This window comes from Gekko japonicus, unplaced genomic scaffold (assembly GCF_001447785.1).
Source record: "Gekko japonicus isolate JY-2015 unplaced genomic scaffold, Gekko_japonicus_V1.1 scaffold2243, whole genome shotgun sequence".
NCBI lineage: Eukaryota > Metazoa > Chordata > Lepidosauria > Squamata > Gekkonidae > Gekko > Gekko japonicus.
In genome coordinates, this window is record NW_015162547.1 from 56,467 (window position 1) to 72,078 (window position 15,612).

Below are 15,612 nucleotides of genomic sequence, written 5' to 3' on the forward strand. Positions count from 1 at the left end.
CGCTCTTCCCCCCACAGGACGGGAGGGCCAGCCACTCCCACCCCAAGGGGCTCACCAGGGGTTTCCACCAGCCTGCTTTGCCAACAGCAGCCTTTTCTCTTCTTCGGAGAACTGGAGGTCCAGCTCAAAGGAATTGTTGTCGAGGTCATGAATGTATTGCTCTATGTTGTTGCCGGAGGCAGGCGGTGGGCATGGCTCCGGGGCAGACAGCGACTGGGAGGAGGTGGAGCCGGACACTTGCAGGCAGCCAAACTGACTCAGGAGATTGTCATACTGCAAAACACACCAGAGGTCACCCTCCTTTCACCCACATGCGCAAAGATGTCTTCTCAACCTCTTGGTTTTCAGACCCTTCGGACTCGGAGCAAGAGAGAGCGCCGCTTCCCGCCTGGCACCCCCTGGAGAGACGCTCTCCCCTCCCTCCCACCAAGGGCACCAGGGAGAGAGGGAGGCTGAGGAGTCAGGGCTCCTCTCCAAGGAAGCAGAGGGAGGGAGGGACCCAGGGAGGCAGCCTCCGTGCTCAAAACCGAGAGGCGGCCAAGTCAGCACACACTGCAGAGGAACGCCCCCTGGCCGCTGCCACTCGCGACCTCTCGCCTGCCTCTGCGGGAGAGGACCCACCTCCGGGTCAACACCAGGACTTACGTTTCCGTAGCAGTCTTCATCGTCCTCGGACATTGCAGGCAAATATGCCGTTAGTTTGGGGGGCGTCTGGTGATGCAGATTCTCCCAGGTAATGGAATCGAAGAACGGGTGGGCCTTCAGGGGTTCATACCCGCCCACTTCTTCACAGCCAAGCCTCTTGGTCGCCTCTAGAACCTGGACAAAGTTGCCAGGGACAGGACTGAGGAAACGCGCCACACCAAAAGGTGGCAATCCAGCCAGGGTCTGGGCAACCGTTGCCAACCTGAAGCCCATTACATTTCTCCCCCAGGGAACCAGACCAGGAGTGTCCCTGTACCACGAGGTTTTCAACTAAGGAATGGCTCCCAGTGCGGCAGACTCTGAAATGGCTGGCTTGTTTTCAACCATTTTATCTGCTCTTTGTATCTAACGCTGCCTCCAGAAGGTCCAGGGCAAAGCACACCGCCTTCCCCTCCCCTCACAGGAGTTCTCGCAACAACCCTGGATGGAGCGGCGTCTCCCAGGTCTTAGTCCGACATCATAGCCACTGCCCCACAAGGGCTCTGAGAACCTTCCTCAAGGTCTGGAAGGGGTCAGGCTGTGGCTGCTGGGCGGGGGGGGGGGGGGGACAGGGGTACTACAGAGAAGGAGACCCAAGGGCACTGGCTGGAAAGCAGGAACCCGAGGGAGCAAAGCGGAGAAAAGGGCAGGCCAGCTTCACAGAAGAAGAAGAAGAAGGAGAGACTGGGTTTCTACCCCACCCTTCCCTCGGAGTCTCAGAGTGGCTTACAATCGCCTTCCCTTCCTCTCCCCACAACAACGAGGCAGGTGGGGCTGAGAGAACAGCTCCGAGAGAGCTGTGACTGACCCAGGGTCACCCAGCCGGCTGCATGTGGAGGAGGAGGGGGGGAATCAAACCCAGGTCCTCCCAGATTAGAGTCCGCCGCTCTTTACCACTAGCCCAAACACTAGCCCTAGAGGGAAAGGGCCAACTGGGCTTCCTCTGGCCTTTGCTGAATGATGACCTGAGCCCAAAAGCACAGTGGCTGGAAGCTAAATACTTCTAGTAATCATGAAACATCTGTGACAATGGGGGGAAAAATCATTTACCAAAAGCTTTTCTACGAGATCTTTTGCCTTGGGAAAGAACTTCTCTGGGAATTCGTACTCCAATTTGATTATCTTTTGAAATGTAAGGTACTCATTTCCGGCTCGGAATGGTGGCAGCCCCGCCACCAGCTGATAGATGATGCAGCCGAGGGCCCACAGATCTATTTGCACAAACAATCTCCTTTCATAAGCCAGCCTGATGGTTTTATGTATATGCATTTGTGTGTCTTTATATATAAGGAGAGAGATACATACAGAAGTTAAGCTCCTCTGGGGAAAGAAGCAAGACAGACAAAGAGCAGGAGACATAAAGTATTAACCAGAAGGATGAGTAACCAAACAGAGAAGGAAGCAAGCCACCCCGCATTCTTCCCTAAAGGAAATTCAAACTGTATGTTGTGGGGAGGATTAAAAGGCTGTTACACTGAAATAGGCAATAAGAAGCAGCCAGTACACAAAAAGTTGACAGCAGGTTCTTGCTGATGGAAAATAAATAACTGAGACGGCATCAGTAAAGAACTTTAATATTAAAGCACAGAAGAGGACAGAGAGAAGCCAAAGGAGAGACAGAGAGGACAAATGATGCTTCTTTAAGTGCACTCATAACCGGATTTCCTTGTATGCAAACACAGAAAGAAAAGCAGAGCCACTTTAAAGGAGAGACATTCTTGCAAATGGCCCTAACTGGCAGGTGGAATCGGGACCAAAAGTTGTCAAAGACAGACTGGGATTGTGGAAATCAGACTTACTCCAATACCCTCCTTACTGGCAAGAAGCGGGTAAAAAGTTCCACCATATTGGATGACTGGATCCTATTAATACCCTGGAGAGTCAGGGACAAAATGAGAGGAGGCCTGCCTACTCACAAACCCCCTACAGCTTCAGGGCCATGCGATAATGAATTGGACCAAGATGGATGTACAGTTTATCCCAAACTTGTAAGAAACGAGGACTTTATAATATGCCACGGGACTGGAAAGAATAAGAACATAAACCAGTTTCCGGGAGTCACAGAAGACGGCACCCTCACAATCTGAATTTCTCATTTCTCAAGGCATTTCTCAAGGGACTAGTTAAGGGGATCCTGACTGAGGGGCATTAACACAAACAGGTGGTGCTTCTTGGCACAGATTGTTGGTCTTGTGTTACGGATACAGTAAATGAATAGCCCAGCCTCTGAACTTCATCCCATTTCGTACACAACTGGACTATCATAAAGTACTTAGAAATGCATTTGGAATAACCACCTTGTAAGCGATATCTATACAAGGCTTATAGATCATCCAAGACCTCGGATGACGGTTCCAGAATTAGTTGGAAACCTGCTCAGTGCAAGACTGCTGGTGAACGTCAACACACGTTTAAAACCTCTAGGGCACAGATAATTATTACTGCAAATTTATTTGCAGTATGTGTGTATTTTTTATATATGTGTGTGTGTATACACACACACACACACATATATATAAATATATATATAAATATATATAATAAATAAAAATAAAAATTGGGTCACAATTTATATCTACTGACTTATTTGAAAAGAGTAATTCTAAGGAACCTGAAACATTTCTGCTTCATGTGTCAGTGGCAGCTAGAACGCTTTCTGCAAAAAAGGGGGAGGAGAATTATATTCTATATTTGACACAAGGGTTTTTTCAGCTTGGGGTTCTTACAGTGGGTCAGATTGTACCGTACAGTTGTGTTACCAGCCCTAAAAACGACCGGAGTGCTAGAAGCACAAGAGCACGGCCGTATCTGCTCCTCACCACCATGAGCAGGTTGAACGCTAAGCTTTGCATCCGCTGTATCCCTACAAGAGGACAGGATAACTTTCCGACAGCAAAAGGGAACTTTCCTCCCTCTCTCCCCACCACTTCAGCTGTGCCCCACAAAATGCTGCTGCTGGTGCTGCTTCTAGGAGACTGGCGGCGTCTGGAGCAGCATGAGAAGTGAACTGGGGAGGGTCTACAGTGTGTGTGTGTGTGTGTTGGGGGGGGGAGAGACCAGCGAACAACCCTGCTGGTAGAAAAGTACTGCTGGAGCTGATGCAACAGCTTGCAGACCCCATGAAGGACGTCTGTGTGTGAGTGTGTGCATGTGTGTGAGTGCATGCACATGGCACATGCTTCCGTCCTGCCCACACTGGGAAGGAAGACGGGCGTGAAGAAAGTGCCACCTGTGAGCCAGCCAGCTCTCGTGGCAGGACCGTGAGGGGAAGCGGCAGGATCGTGAGGCTTCCAGGCATGACTGGCTGAGGCTGGAAGGCAGGCCTGCTGCCCTCCAACGACCCCAGTGTTAGTGAGAAGGGGATCATACTGGCACACGTTTGCAGCTGGGTGGGACCACCGCCCCCCCAAGAAGGCATCGGTGCAAAAAGCGGCTACTCACCCTGGGGGCCTTGACGCCAGGCTGTCTTTGGAAATCCTTTTTCGTGCCCTTCACAGCCACATGAAGTGGCTCGGGAGACTGGACACGTCGCAGTTCATTAAGTTAGGACTGTTACAAACCCCACCTCGTTTTCTCCAGGGAGTTCCCCTCATCATTCTTTATGGCAAGAAAGAACCGTTCCTCGGCCAGCCTCGAGGGCCGCACAGAGCCAGTCCATATTCACTTACAGCCTGACTATCATCCACGGAGTTTAAAAAACCCCACAAGCACCAGGAAACGGACAAAATGCGGCGGCACCCGAAGTCTCTTACCCGGCTCGAAATGGTGGCAGCCCCGCCACCAGCTGGTAGATGATGCAGCCGAGGGCCCACAGATCCGAACTTCACCGAGACACGGAAGAGGACGAAACAAGGGAGAGAAACAGGGAGAAAGCAGGAGACCATGAGCTCCGAGCAGGAGAGCCAGGCTTGGCAACGGTTGACTTCAGCCCCTGCCGTTCACGAGGACCAAGAGAAAGGCTCTGAGCCACAAGGCATAGACTCTGGGGCAAGGGATGCTCTGTGTCCTTGGTGCTTGGGGGGAGGGAGCAACAGTGGGAGGGCTCCTGGTGTCCTGGCCCCGCTGGTGGACCTCCTGGTGGCCCCTGGGATTTCTGGCCACCGTGTGACACAGAAGAGTGTTGGACTGGATGGGCCATCGGCCTGATCCAGCGTTGGCTTCTCTTGCGTTATGTTTAAAGGGAACTCCCGGGTGTGCTGCGGCCACCTGTGGTTCCAACCAAGGGAAGCCTGAGCTGGATCTCCCTCTCCTCCACTGAGCACGGCCTCCAGACAGGTGAGGCAGCACCCGAGGACTTCGGCCACACTGCCCGTGAGTCGAAGAGACTGAAGAGCATTTCAAGGGTATTTCAGAGAAGGAGCCGCCGTGCAGGTGGGCGTAAGAAGACTACAGCTCTGGTGGCAAGGAGCTTTCCAGACCGTCATAGCTTTTTGGCTTAATATCTAGCCTGGTCAAAGACCAAAGAAATGCCAACATTCACGTGATATCCTCCAGCCTGGGAACAACTTGCGTTCATCAGCATTTGGATCTTAACACCTTTGGGTTCTACAAACTCAAGGAAAAAGTCTACACAAATCACAGGTTTCACTGGAGGGCCTAATGCTGGTGGAAGCATTTCAGTGGAGACACCCAAGAGCGCTTCAGGGCACGAGGTCCTCAGCCACGGAAACAGCTGATAAGTGGAGGTTGCTGGAGATGCGACCCCCCCCCCCCGGCTCTGCTTCACACAAGCCCCTCTAGAGTCTCATCACCAGTTGCTCACCTCTTGCAGGCCGACTTCTCTGTTAACAGCTCCGGAGACACGTACTGTGCTGTCCCGACAAAGGAGTTTGCCCGTGCTGGAAGAAGACGTCGAGAGCTGAGCCTCGGGTCTTCCAAAGGCTTTAAAGGCCCTACTGAAGAATTGCTGGGCAGCTTGCAAACAGGCAGTTCAAAGCCATTTCTATATTTAACCCGCTGAGAATACTGTACAGCCAAGCACAATCCCCCTCCCCCCCCCGCCCTTCGGCCAAACCTTTTCCCCTCTCTGCCTGTGCCCACCAATGGCTCTGGGGGGTTCCAACTGGCCCTATAGCTTGGTTGGAAGTGTGATCACCCAAGCTCTCAGGCTTCACTTTATGCTGACTAAACTCGCTTCAATTTTCCACTGTAAAGAGTCCGAGGACAATCCACACCGATCCTACTGAGATTGTCATCACCGGATACTTTAAGGTGACGGACTGCAACCGGAGGGCCCACAGGCCCAGAAGGAGGCGCTGGAGGCGTTTGCAGGACAACACCTGAAGAGGGGCCGTACCTTGTTTACTGTCCGCAGATAACACTTTTGCTGTCCCAAAGTCCGTGATCTGAATGTGCATCTCCCCACTGAGCAAGATGTTCTCCGGCTTTAGGTCCCTGTGAAAGGCAAAGTGGGTTTAAACCAGGCCTGCCCCACATGAAGCTGGCTGCAGCTCTTTCCCCGCCCTGGGATAGCCCCCAAGCCCCCACCCCCCTTCACGTCCTTGTGGGAACAACAACGCAGGTCTCTTCCTGCCGCAGCTGCAGCAGGAGGGGAGCCCCCGCAGCACGGCTCCTCCCCACGCCAACGGGAGCTCAGAGGCATGGTGGGAAGAGGCCCGCCTCCCAGTCTCGCCTCCAATGAGAATGGCCCTCGGAAGGGATCTCGTGGGGCTCCTCCCACCCGGTCCAGGGCTTCTTGCATGACCCTGGCAACGGCCGTCCGTGTCTGCCACAGCAGCAGCCCCCACGTCACCCGGACAACATGAGGAGGGGACTCCAGCAGTGTTCCCTCTAAGCTTAGAGTTAGTGCGAGCCGGCTCACAGTTTTTTAGCCTCCAGCTCACACATTTTTCTGTCTTAGCTCAGGAAGGATGGGGCTCCAGAGCAAGCTAATTTATGCAGGAGCCAAATCACTCGCTCATAATTTTCATGCCAGCTGCTCAGAAAGTAGAGTTTTTGCACACAAGGCTCCACAGCTTGGGGGGGCGCACTGGTCTCCAGGCCAACCTGGGGCCCTTCAAAACAGGGACGGGGGTGGGATAATGCTGCCCTCCCAGAAGCTGGGGGGGGGGGGTGTTTCAGCGGACACTCATGAAAGCTGAGATGGGACAGTGCAGGTTCTCGGGAAGAACATCACCCGTCCCACGCATAAATCGGTACTGCTTCTGAGGGGGACAATCAGTGGCGGGGCAGTGAAGTCTTAACAGGCACCAGGATTTTTGTTTCCATGGAAGCTGGAGCCCCCCCGAAGCACCATCCACACTGGAGCACAACATTCTGCAACAGTCATAGCAACATGCACCAGAAATGACACGAATTCGAATTCATAACCTTACCTGTGAATAATTCCCTTCCCATGCAAATACTCTAATGCAGACACAATTTCAGCAGTATAAAACCTGGTACAGGTCTCATCAAAGGAGCCAATCTTGCGGATATATTTTAAGAGTTCTCCATTTTTGGCATAGCTAAGGCCAAAGTCTGAAGCCAGCGTTAAGGACTCTTAGCAAACCTGCAGAAAATGGACAGGCCCTCAGACTGGAGAGCAGTACGGCAGATGTTAAGTGCCAAAGGTAAAAGCCAAGAAAGCTTTTGATAAAGTTCCACAGACTTCCAGAAAGCTTTTGATAAAGCTCCTCCTCAAAGGTTCCTCAGTAGTCATGGGATATGAGGACAAGCCCTCTTGTGGATTAAAAACGGGATAATTAACAGGAAACAGAGAGCATAAATGGGCAGTTTTCACAGTGGAGGGCGGTAAGCAGTGAGCCACCGCAGGGCTCAGTACTGGGTCTGGTGCTTTTTTACTTGATCATTAATGATTTGGAGTTGGGAGTAAGCAGTGAACTGGCTAAGTTGGCGGATGACATCAAGTTGTTCAGGGTGGTGAGAACCAGGGAGGATTGCGAGGTGCTCCAGAGGGATCTGTCGAGGCCGGGCAAGTGGATGTCAACATGGCAAATGAGGTTCAACATGGGCAACTGCAAAGTAATGCACACTGGAGTCAAAAATCCTAACTTAAATACACATGAATGGGGTCCAAATTGGTGGAGACTGACCAGGAGAGAGATCCTGTTGTTGTAGTAGATAACTCACTGAAAATATCAACTCAGTGTACAATGGTAATAAAAAAGGCAAATGCTGTGCCGGGGATTGTTAGGAAGGGAACTGAAACCAAATCAGCCAGTATCATAATGCCCCTCTATAAGTCTATGGTGCGGCCTCATTTGGAGTACTGTGTGCAGTTCTGGTCACCGCACCTCAAAAAGATATTATAGCATTGGGAAAAGTGCAGAAAGGGACAACTAAAATGATTAAATGGATGGAACACTTTCCCAACGGAGAAGTTAAAGAGGTTAGGGCTCTTTAGCTTGGAGAAACATCAACTGAGGGTGGTGACACGATAGAATTTTACAAAATTATGCATGAGATAGAGCAGGTAGAGAAAGAAGTACTTTTCTCCCTTTATCACAATACAAGTACTGGTGGGCACTCAATGAAATTAATGAGCACTAGGTTTAGAACGGATAAGAGGAAGTAGTTCTTCACCCAAAGAGTAATGAACACGTGAAATTCACTGCCACAGGAGGTGGTGGCGGCTACAAGCATTAACAGCTTCAAGTGGGGATTAGATAAACATATGGAACAGAGGTCCATCGGTGGCCATTAGCCGCAAGGTCTAGATGGAATGGAATGTCTGGGACAGGGATGCTCTGTATCCTTGGTAACTGGGGAGGCGACAGTGGGAGGGCTTCTGGAGTTCTGGCCCCACTGGTGGACCTCCTGACAGCAGCTGTTTTTGGCCACTTAGCGTTGGACTGGATGGACCACTGGCCTGATCCAGCATGGCTTCTCTTATGTTCTTATCCTTTGCTACATGCTGAGTTCATAAGATCCAGCCCTAGAAGGCATTTTGCATCCACGGCCCAAATCAAAAACACCAAAGTGATTACAAAAACAGGTGTGCAATAGCACACCAAAGAATGCATGTGTCTGCCCTTGTGTCTTGTTCCAGAATATATTACAAATATAAACTGTATTTCCTCCAAGTAGCATTGATTCAAAGGATACAGAGTTTCTCGTCATCCTGAAACGTGAAGTAGAGCTTGACAAAGAAAGGGTGATCCAGGCGCGACATCACATCTCTCTCCCGGGTCACGTAGGGCACCTTGTTCTCTTTTATGATATGACGTTTCTCCAGAATTTTAACTTGTAAAAAGACAGAGAAGTTACAGCTGACTATGGAGAAAACTCAGGGGGCGACCTGCTGCGAGAGGCCACAGGTTTGCCGCACCTGAGGCCCACATCCTCCCGACCTTTCCCCACGAGAGGGTCGAGCACGCCGCCTCAAAACCCAGCCCCAGGGAAGGGGAAGGGCTACTCACTGGCATATTCTCTAGAGGTAGCCAGTTCTCTGGCCAAAACGACCTGTTTAAGGGAAGAAGGAACTCTTTCAGTGTGGAGTACGAGACGCGAGAGGCAGCTCTGTCCAGCCCGAAATGTGAACACCCTCTCTGAAGCTGTAGCCAAGTGCGACAAACACACACTTGGCTCACGGGGATCAGCAGGGCAAGCAAAGAGAAAGAGGCGGCACAGGACTGACCTCCAAAATAATCGGGGGATGAGGATGATTCCGGAAATGGGGGGGAAGGGATGGGACAAGGGAACAAAAATCCTTCCCGCTACGACTGGTACAGAGTCAGGCGCTGAAGGTGTTGCAGGGTCAGTCCTGGGAAGGGGGACTGGAACCACCTCAGCCCATCAAGCAAGGAGGCAGGCAGGAAACCCAGACGGCTTGTTTTTCACACACACACGCACCCCATCCTCCTGATACCCGAAGGCAAAAGGGGAGGGGGATTCCTCTGAATGGCTGCTTCCTCCTCCCTCCTCCTCGTAACCAGAACCCTGCACATGTCCAGGAGAGAAGGACCATCCAGAAGTCTCTTTAGGAGCTCTACGGCACCACAAGAGAAGAAAAGAAAAGAAAAGAGAAGGAAGGAGCAGCACACCTGCCCCTTTGGCAAGCCTGCAGGGAGGGAAAAGGCACCCTTCAGAAAAAGAAAACCTGGCGTGGGGCTGTGGGTGCCCGGGGAATGCCCCCCGGTCAGAATGAGAAAGCCCACTTAGCCTGGCACAGGCCTTCTCTGCAGGGAGGGGGGGTCTCCCTGAGGGCTGGGGTGCCGCGCCTTCGGCATCAGGGCCCTCCTTCCTGCTGCTGCCGCCACTCACCGTCGAGAAAGATCCTTCGCCCAGAATCTTCCCAAACTTGAAGTCCTCTGGGCGTTTCTTCCGCGGCTGCGAAGGCTGCTGTAAAGACACTGGGGTGGCCCTTGGCTCAGCTGCGGTGCTCTCCATGTTCAGCCCTGCTCTGCGGCCACAGGTGACAGCGACAGGCGGAGAGCTGGAATCCACCTGGCTCCTCACCATCGATGGGGACGGGCAGGAGCACAGCACCACGCTGGACTGGATGGGAGCTGCATCGTACTGCAGGAAAGGAGAGACGGCAGACCCGTCAGCCGCCCAGGAGGGCAGGTCTCAAAGCACCAAAGACCCCCACCAGCACCTAAGGCCCCCCTCCCCCCCCTCACTTCCATCCCGCACTGAACAGTAAGATTATAAAAAGCCCTGCTATCAGCATCAGCGGGGAGGATAAAACGGACCTCTTTCCATGCCGGAAAGAAGCAAGCAGTGAAATCTCCCCAGAATCCAGGCCGGCAGCGCTATTTAATTTGCTAACAATCTGGCCTCATGAGTCAACAGTGAGCGAGCCGGGCCGGCTGCTGACCCTCTCATCAGGAGAGTGAAAAACCTTCTGCGAGGATTCCAAGAGGATCGGCACAAACTAGGTTAGTGGGCAACACAGCAAATGAAGCGCAGGTGTCAAGCTTTGAACGTTGGAGCAAGTCAGCCTTGTGGAGTCCTGCCCTCAGCCTGGCAAAATCTGGATCAGAGAAAACTGGAAGATATGACCCTCGGGCATGACTTGCAGATGTCCCTAGTCTTCCCCTGCTAGAGACAAAGAACACGCCTGCATTTCTTATGCCACCCTCTCTCCACGGGCAAGACCATGGGGTAGGACAAGGATTTAAGAACTGTGGAAGATGGAGTCCACCTTGGCCCATAACCTGGCCAGGAGAGGCCTCTTCTGGGCCAACCAGCAGTGAAGGGCAAAGAGTTTCGCTGAACTGCCGGCTACGCTAAATTCAAGAGAAACAGAAATGTCAGCCTATGGCAAGAAGCACAATACGGAGTCCTGTGATGCCCCAAAGACAAACCCGGGGGGTGGGGTGGAGTGTTTGCAACAGAAGTCTTCACAGACTTGAGTCCAATTCAGATGAATTAAGTGGAACCTCAATCAGCTCTCTCTCACACACACACACAAACACTGGCACGGAGGGGAAGAAAAATCAGTAGAGTCAAGAGGCGACCGACGAAATAAAAGATCCACGGCATTTATATGCACTCCTATGCACACGATGGGCAATTAATATTTAAAAAACCAGCAATGAGTGAAGGCATATTCATCTGATACTCACTGAGCTAATTTAACACCATTAATGCAACTGCCATATATTGAGTCCTCGTCATCAGGTACGATGCATTCGTGAACCAGGCAGTGACTGAGCCGTTTCATGCTGCAGCCTCCTTTCAAATCTCTTTTGGTTAAGAATGACACCCTCCAGGTCAGAGCATCCCAACCGACCAAGATTACTGGACAGTGTTGCCTTTTAACGTCAAATGTCCTTCCTCAGAGAGACTGACATGCCTGTTCTATGGGGAGAGCAAAAGGGCCCAGACCTCAGACGGCAGCCTATGGCCCCCACCCCACCCCTGAAGGACACGCAGGTGCAGGAGACCCCGATGTACCACCTGTTGGCACCTGGTCCCTGGGCCAATGTTCCGGTGGGGCAGTCCAGTTGCAGAGGGCTGGTTTATAAACCACTCCCACCCAGCGAAAGAAATATCAACGTCCAGCTAAGTCAAATTAACTATATGTGGGCAAAACTATTTTCTTTGGAGAGAGGATCTCCTATTGACAACCAGCCCTGCAGGGTCAGTCTGTTTTGTCACTTAATTGGAGGAGAACGAAAACTGGTAAATTTAATGGGAAATGGGTTTTTCCCCTAATTTTTCCTAAATATTTTGTCTTTTAGAATGAGTTAAATACTTTCAAAGACAAGGTGGGCATGCAGTAGACATGTCTGGCTCCTAAATGCAAGATGTATTTCTGCACAACCGTCAGGAGGGGATCATGCAGGGCTCTCTTTGCCTCTCCACTGTTGCCTGTCTTCTGTTGCCCTTTTGACCTGACTTGTGATTGACCTTCTGGTTGACCTTTTCGCCTCTTCTTCAACCCACTGTGATACAGAATGGTTGAAAAGTGGCTTATTGCCCTCGCAAACGGGGGAAGACTGCACCAAAGTCTCAGAGGCAAATTCTGCCGTCTCCTGTGAAGTACTGGATATATCTGCTCGTACAAAACAGGGGCAGTGACAATTTGCAAATGCCATAAATGCAATTTTGTATGCTGTTATAAATTATGCATTTTATATTGTTACAGCAGTAAAATTAGTTAAGGCTGGATAGGAAAGTAGCATTGCATCTTGGTGACTTCAAAATTTCCAGAAATATTACATCTCTATTCACATGTGTATGCCTGTCCAAGAAACTGGGACAAATGCATAGACGCTATAGTGTTGGGCCGTTGACAATAAATGGTGCTGTATATTCAGGAGTAGGGATGTGCATTTCGGGACCCCGAGCCGAAAAAAAAGCCGAAAATAACGATTTTCGGCTTTTTTCGGCTTTTGGGATCCCGAATTAGCCATTTATGAGCTTGTCCGAATCCCGAAAAAAAATCCCGAAAAATTCGGGTCCATTATAACCAATGGGGCCATTGAAGTCAATGGCAAAAATCCTCTTGAAACTTTGTGGGGGGCTGGGGGGGAGGGGGTTTGGGGTAGAGGCTCCAAACTTGGAGCGTGCTTACTGGAACCTCTCCCCAACATACCCACCAAGTTTCAAGACGATTGGACCAGGGGGTACAATTTTATGGGCCCCCAAACAGGTTGCCCCCAGATCAGCTTGCTGCAGTTTATTCGCGGTTTGCCGCCGAAATTCGGCGGCAATTCGGCAACATTGTATCCTATGGACCTTGGAGTGGGTAAGCTCCAAACTTGGAGGGTGGTTACTAGAACCTCTCCCCTACATACCCACCAAGTTTCATGAAGATTGGACCAGGGGGTCCAATTCTATGGGCCCCCAAACAGGTTGCCCCCATCCCATTGTTCTCTATGGTGGGAAAAAAATTACTTTTTTTCCCACCATAGAGAACAATGGAGGGATGGGGGCAAACTGTTTGGGGGAGTGTGCTGCGTGTTGCAATTTCAAACTGTACATTGCCAGACCAGCCAGCCACACTGCAGCAGAACCATACAAGTGCCCCCCCACCTGCGCTACCAAACTGGGTGCCCAAAACCCCAAAACTACAACTTAGCTCAAACCAAAGAATCTCTCTACAGTAGCAGCAGCACTAGCATGTGCATTGTGCCAGACAGGCCCAGCAGAAGAAACAACCAGAGCAATCTGCCACCTGTGCCAGGCCAGCCAGGTTGCCAATTGCCAGTCAGTGCCCCAAAACCAGAACTAGGTCAAACCAGAGAATCTTTCAAGACAGCAGCAGCAGCCACTAGCCCACTACAGGGAGCAAGTGCATGCCAGCCAGGCCCCAGCAGCAGAAGAACCAGAGCAATCTGCCACCTGTGCCAGGCCAGCCAGGTTGCCAATTGCCAGTCAGTGCCCCAAAACCAGAACTAGGTCAAACCAGAGAATCTCTCCAGACAGCAGCAGCAGCCACTACAGACTGAGGGAGCAAGTGCATGCCAGCCAGCCAGGCCCAGCAGCAGAAGAACCAGAGCAATCTGCCACCTGTGCCAGGCCAGCCAGGTTGCCATGCCAGTCAGTGCCCCAAAACCAGAACTAGGTCAAACCAGAGAATCTCTCCAGACTGCACTGGAGCGGCAGCACACAGGCTGAGGGAGCATGTATGTGCATCGCCAATGCCAATGCCAGCCAGCCAGGCCCAGCAGCAGAACCAGTCCACCACAAGTGTGCCAATGTGCCAGTGCCCAAAAAACCCCAAAAGCAAAACAATCTCTCCCCTCTGCAGTGGCAGCGGCCTACATAGGGGAGCATGTTTGCTAATCGCAGCCATGCCCAGCTGCAGAACCAGAGCAATCTCAACTTCCCCCCATCAACCTCTGTGCCCAGCAATGCAGGAGATTCACACAGAGACGTCTCCCTTACAACCCCAGAGGCCCAGAGGCCCCTCCTCCATGACCAGAAGCGCTATTTGCCTAGCCTGCTTTGGAAATCCAAAGGTGGGCTGCCGAGAGGCTGAAAAGGAGTTGGGAACTTGGGAGTCGGGCTTGGTCCCCTGTTCAGGGCAGGGGACAGCAGCAGAACCTGTGCACTGCACGCCCCTCCCCCAACCACACCCAGCCCGCCTGCTCCATGGCCAGGAGAGACTGTAAGGAGAGATGACTACTAGTCCGCTCCGCTTTGGAAATCCAAAGGTGGCCACTGGCCACAGGCTAAAAAAGGATTGTTACCATTGACCAACCCCCCACTCTCAACAATTTGCCCAAAACCTCCTGCATTGCTGGGAACGGGGCGGGGAGACCCACAAGCCAGCCGCTGTGTGGCTCGGGATGTTTTTGCCTGCCTGCCCCTGCCCGGTGGGGGTGGAGCTATCTTACTTCCTTGCTGCCACCTTCCTAGAGGTAGCATACGTGGGACCCCTCTGGATGATTCCCCAACCTGGGAATCATCCTATCTCAATCTTTGGGCACCACCTGGAGAGTTGGCAGCCACTCTAATTTGGGGGCATCTGGGTTCCTCTGGCCTCCCTTTGCCTCTCTTCAGGTGCGCTGAGTGGGGATTCGCACGCACACCCCTAGTGATTGCTCACGTCACTTGCACAGGCCCTGCCTGCCCCCCCCTTCATTTATACTGCAGAAATCCTCAGGTTTGGACTGAGTCCAGTAAGTTGGGTGACTGGCACAGAGGTTGTTGGGGGGAAGTTGAGATTGCTCTGGTTCTGCAGCTGGGCATGGCTGCCATTAGCAAACATGCTCCCCTATGTAGGCCGCTGCCACTGCAGAGGGGAGAGATTGTTTTGCTTTTGGGGTTTTTTGGGCACTGGCACATTGGCACACTTGTGGTGGACTGGTTCTGCTGCTGGGCCTGGCTGGCTGGCATTGGCATTGGCGATGCACATACATGCTCCCTCAGCCTGTGTGCTGCCGCTCCAGTGCAGTCTGGAGAGATTCTCTGGTTTGACCTAGTTCTGGTTTTGGGGCACTGACTGGCATGGCAACCTGGCTGGCCTGGCACAGGTGGCAGATTGCTCTTGTTCTTCTGTTGCAATGCTGGGGCCTGGCTGGCATGCACTTGCTTGCTCCCTCAGTCTGTGGGCTGCTGCTGCTGTCTGCAGAAATTCTCTGGTTTGCACCAAGTTGGTCTGGGCACTGATTGGTTGCACCTTGGCACAGGTTGTGGGGGGGGCAGATTGCTCTGGTCCTGCTGCTGGGCCTGTCTGTCTGGCATTGGTAATGCACAGACATGCTACCTCAGTGCTGCTGCTGTAGAGAGATTGTGGGGAAAAAAGTAATTTTTTTCCCACCATAGAGAACAATGGGATGGGGGCAACCTGTTTGGGGGCCCATATAATTGGACCCCCTGGTCCAATCTTCATGAATCTTGGAGGGTGTGTTGGGGAGAGGTTCTAGTAACCACCCTCCAAGTTTGGAGCCTCCAACTCCAAGGGCCATATGATACAATGTTGCCGAATTGCCGCCGAATTTCGGCGGCAAACCGGGAATAAACTGCAGAAGGCAGATCTGGGGGCAACCTGTTTGGGGGCCCATAAAG

At 52.1% G+C, this 15,612-nt stretch overlaps 1 protein-coding gene across 1 annotated transcript in view; it reads right to left on the reverse strand.

The window, feature by feature from the left end:
• The window catches only part of PDPK1 (3-phosphoinositide dependent protein kinase 1), a 26,438-nt gene that overhangs the window by 3,372 nt on the left and 7,454 nt on the right, over positions 1 to 15,612 (reverse strand). The window contains 9 exon segments of the mRNA XM_015406344.1: positions 56 to 273; positions 646 to 819; positions 1,735 to 1,895; positions 5,436 to 5,522; positions 5,981 to 6,078; positions 7,020 to 7,164; positions 8,752 to 8,889; positions 9,066 to 9,108; positions 9,910 to 10,164. Of these exon segments, the coding sequence (XP_015261830.1) occupies positions 56 to 273; positions 646 to 819; positions 1,735 to 1,895; positions 5,436 to 5,522; positions 5,981 to 6,078; positions 7,020 to 7,164; positions 8,752 to 8,889; positions 9,066 to 9,108; positions 9,910 to 10,164 (1,319 nt within the window).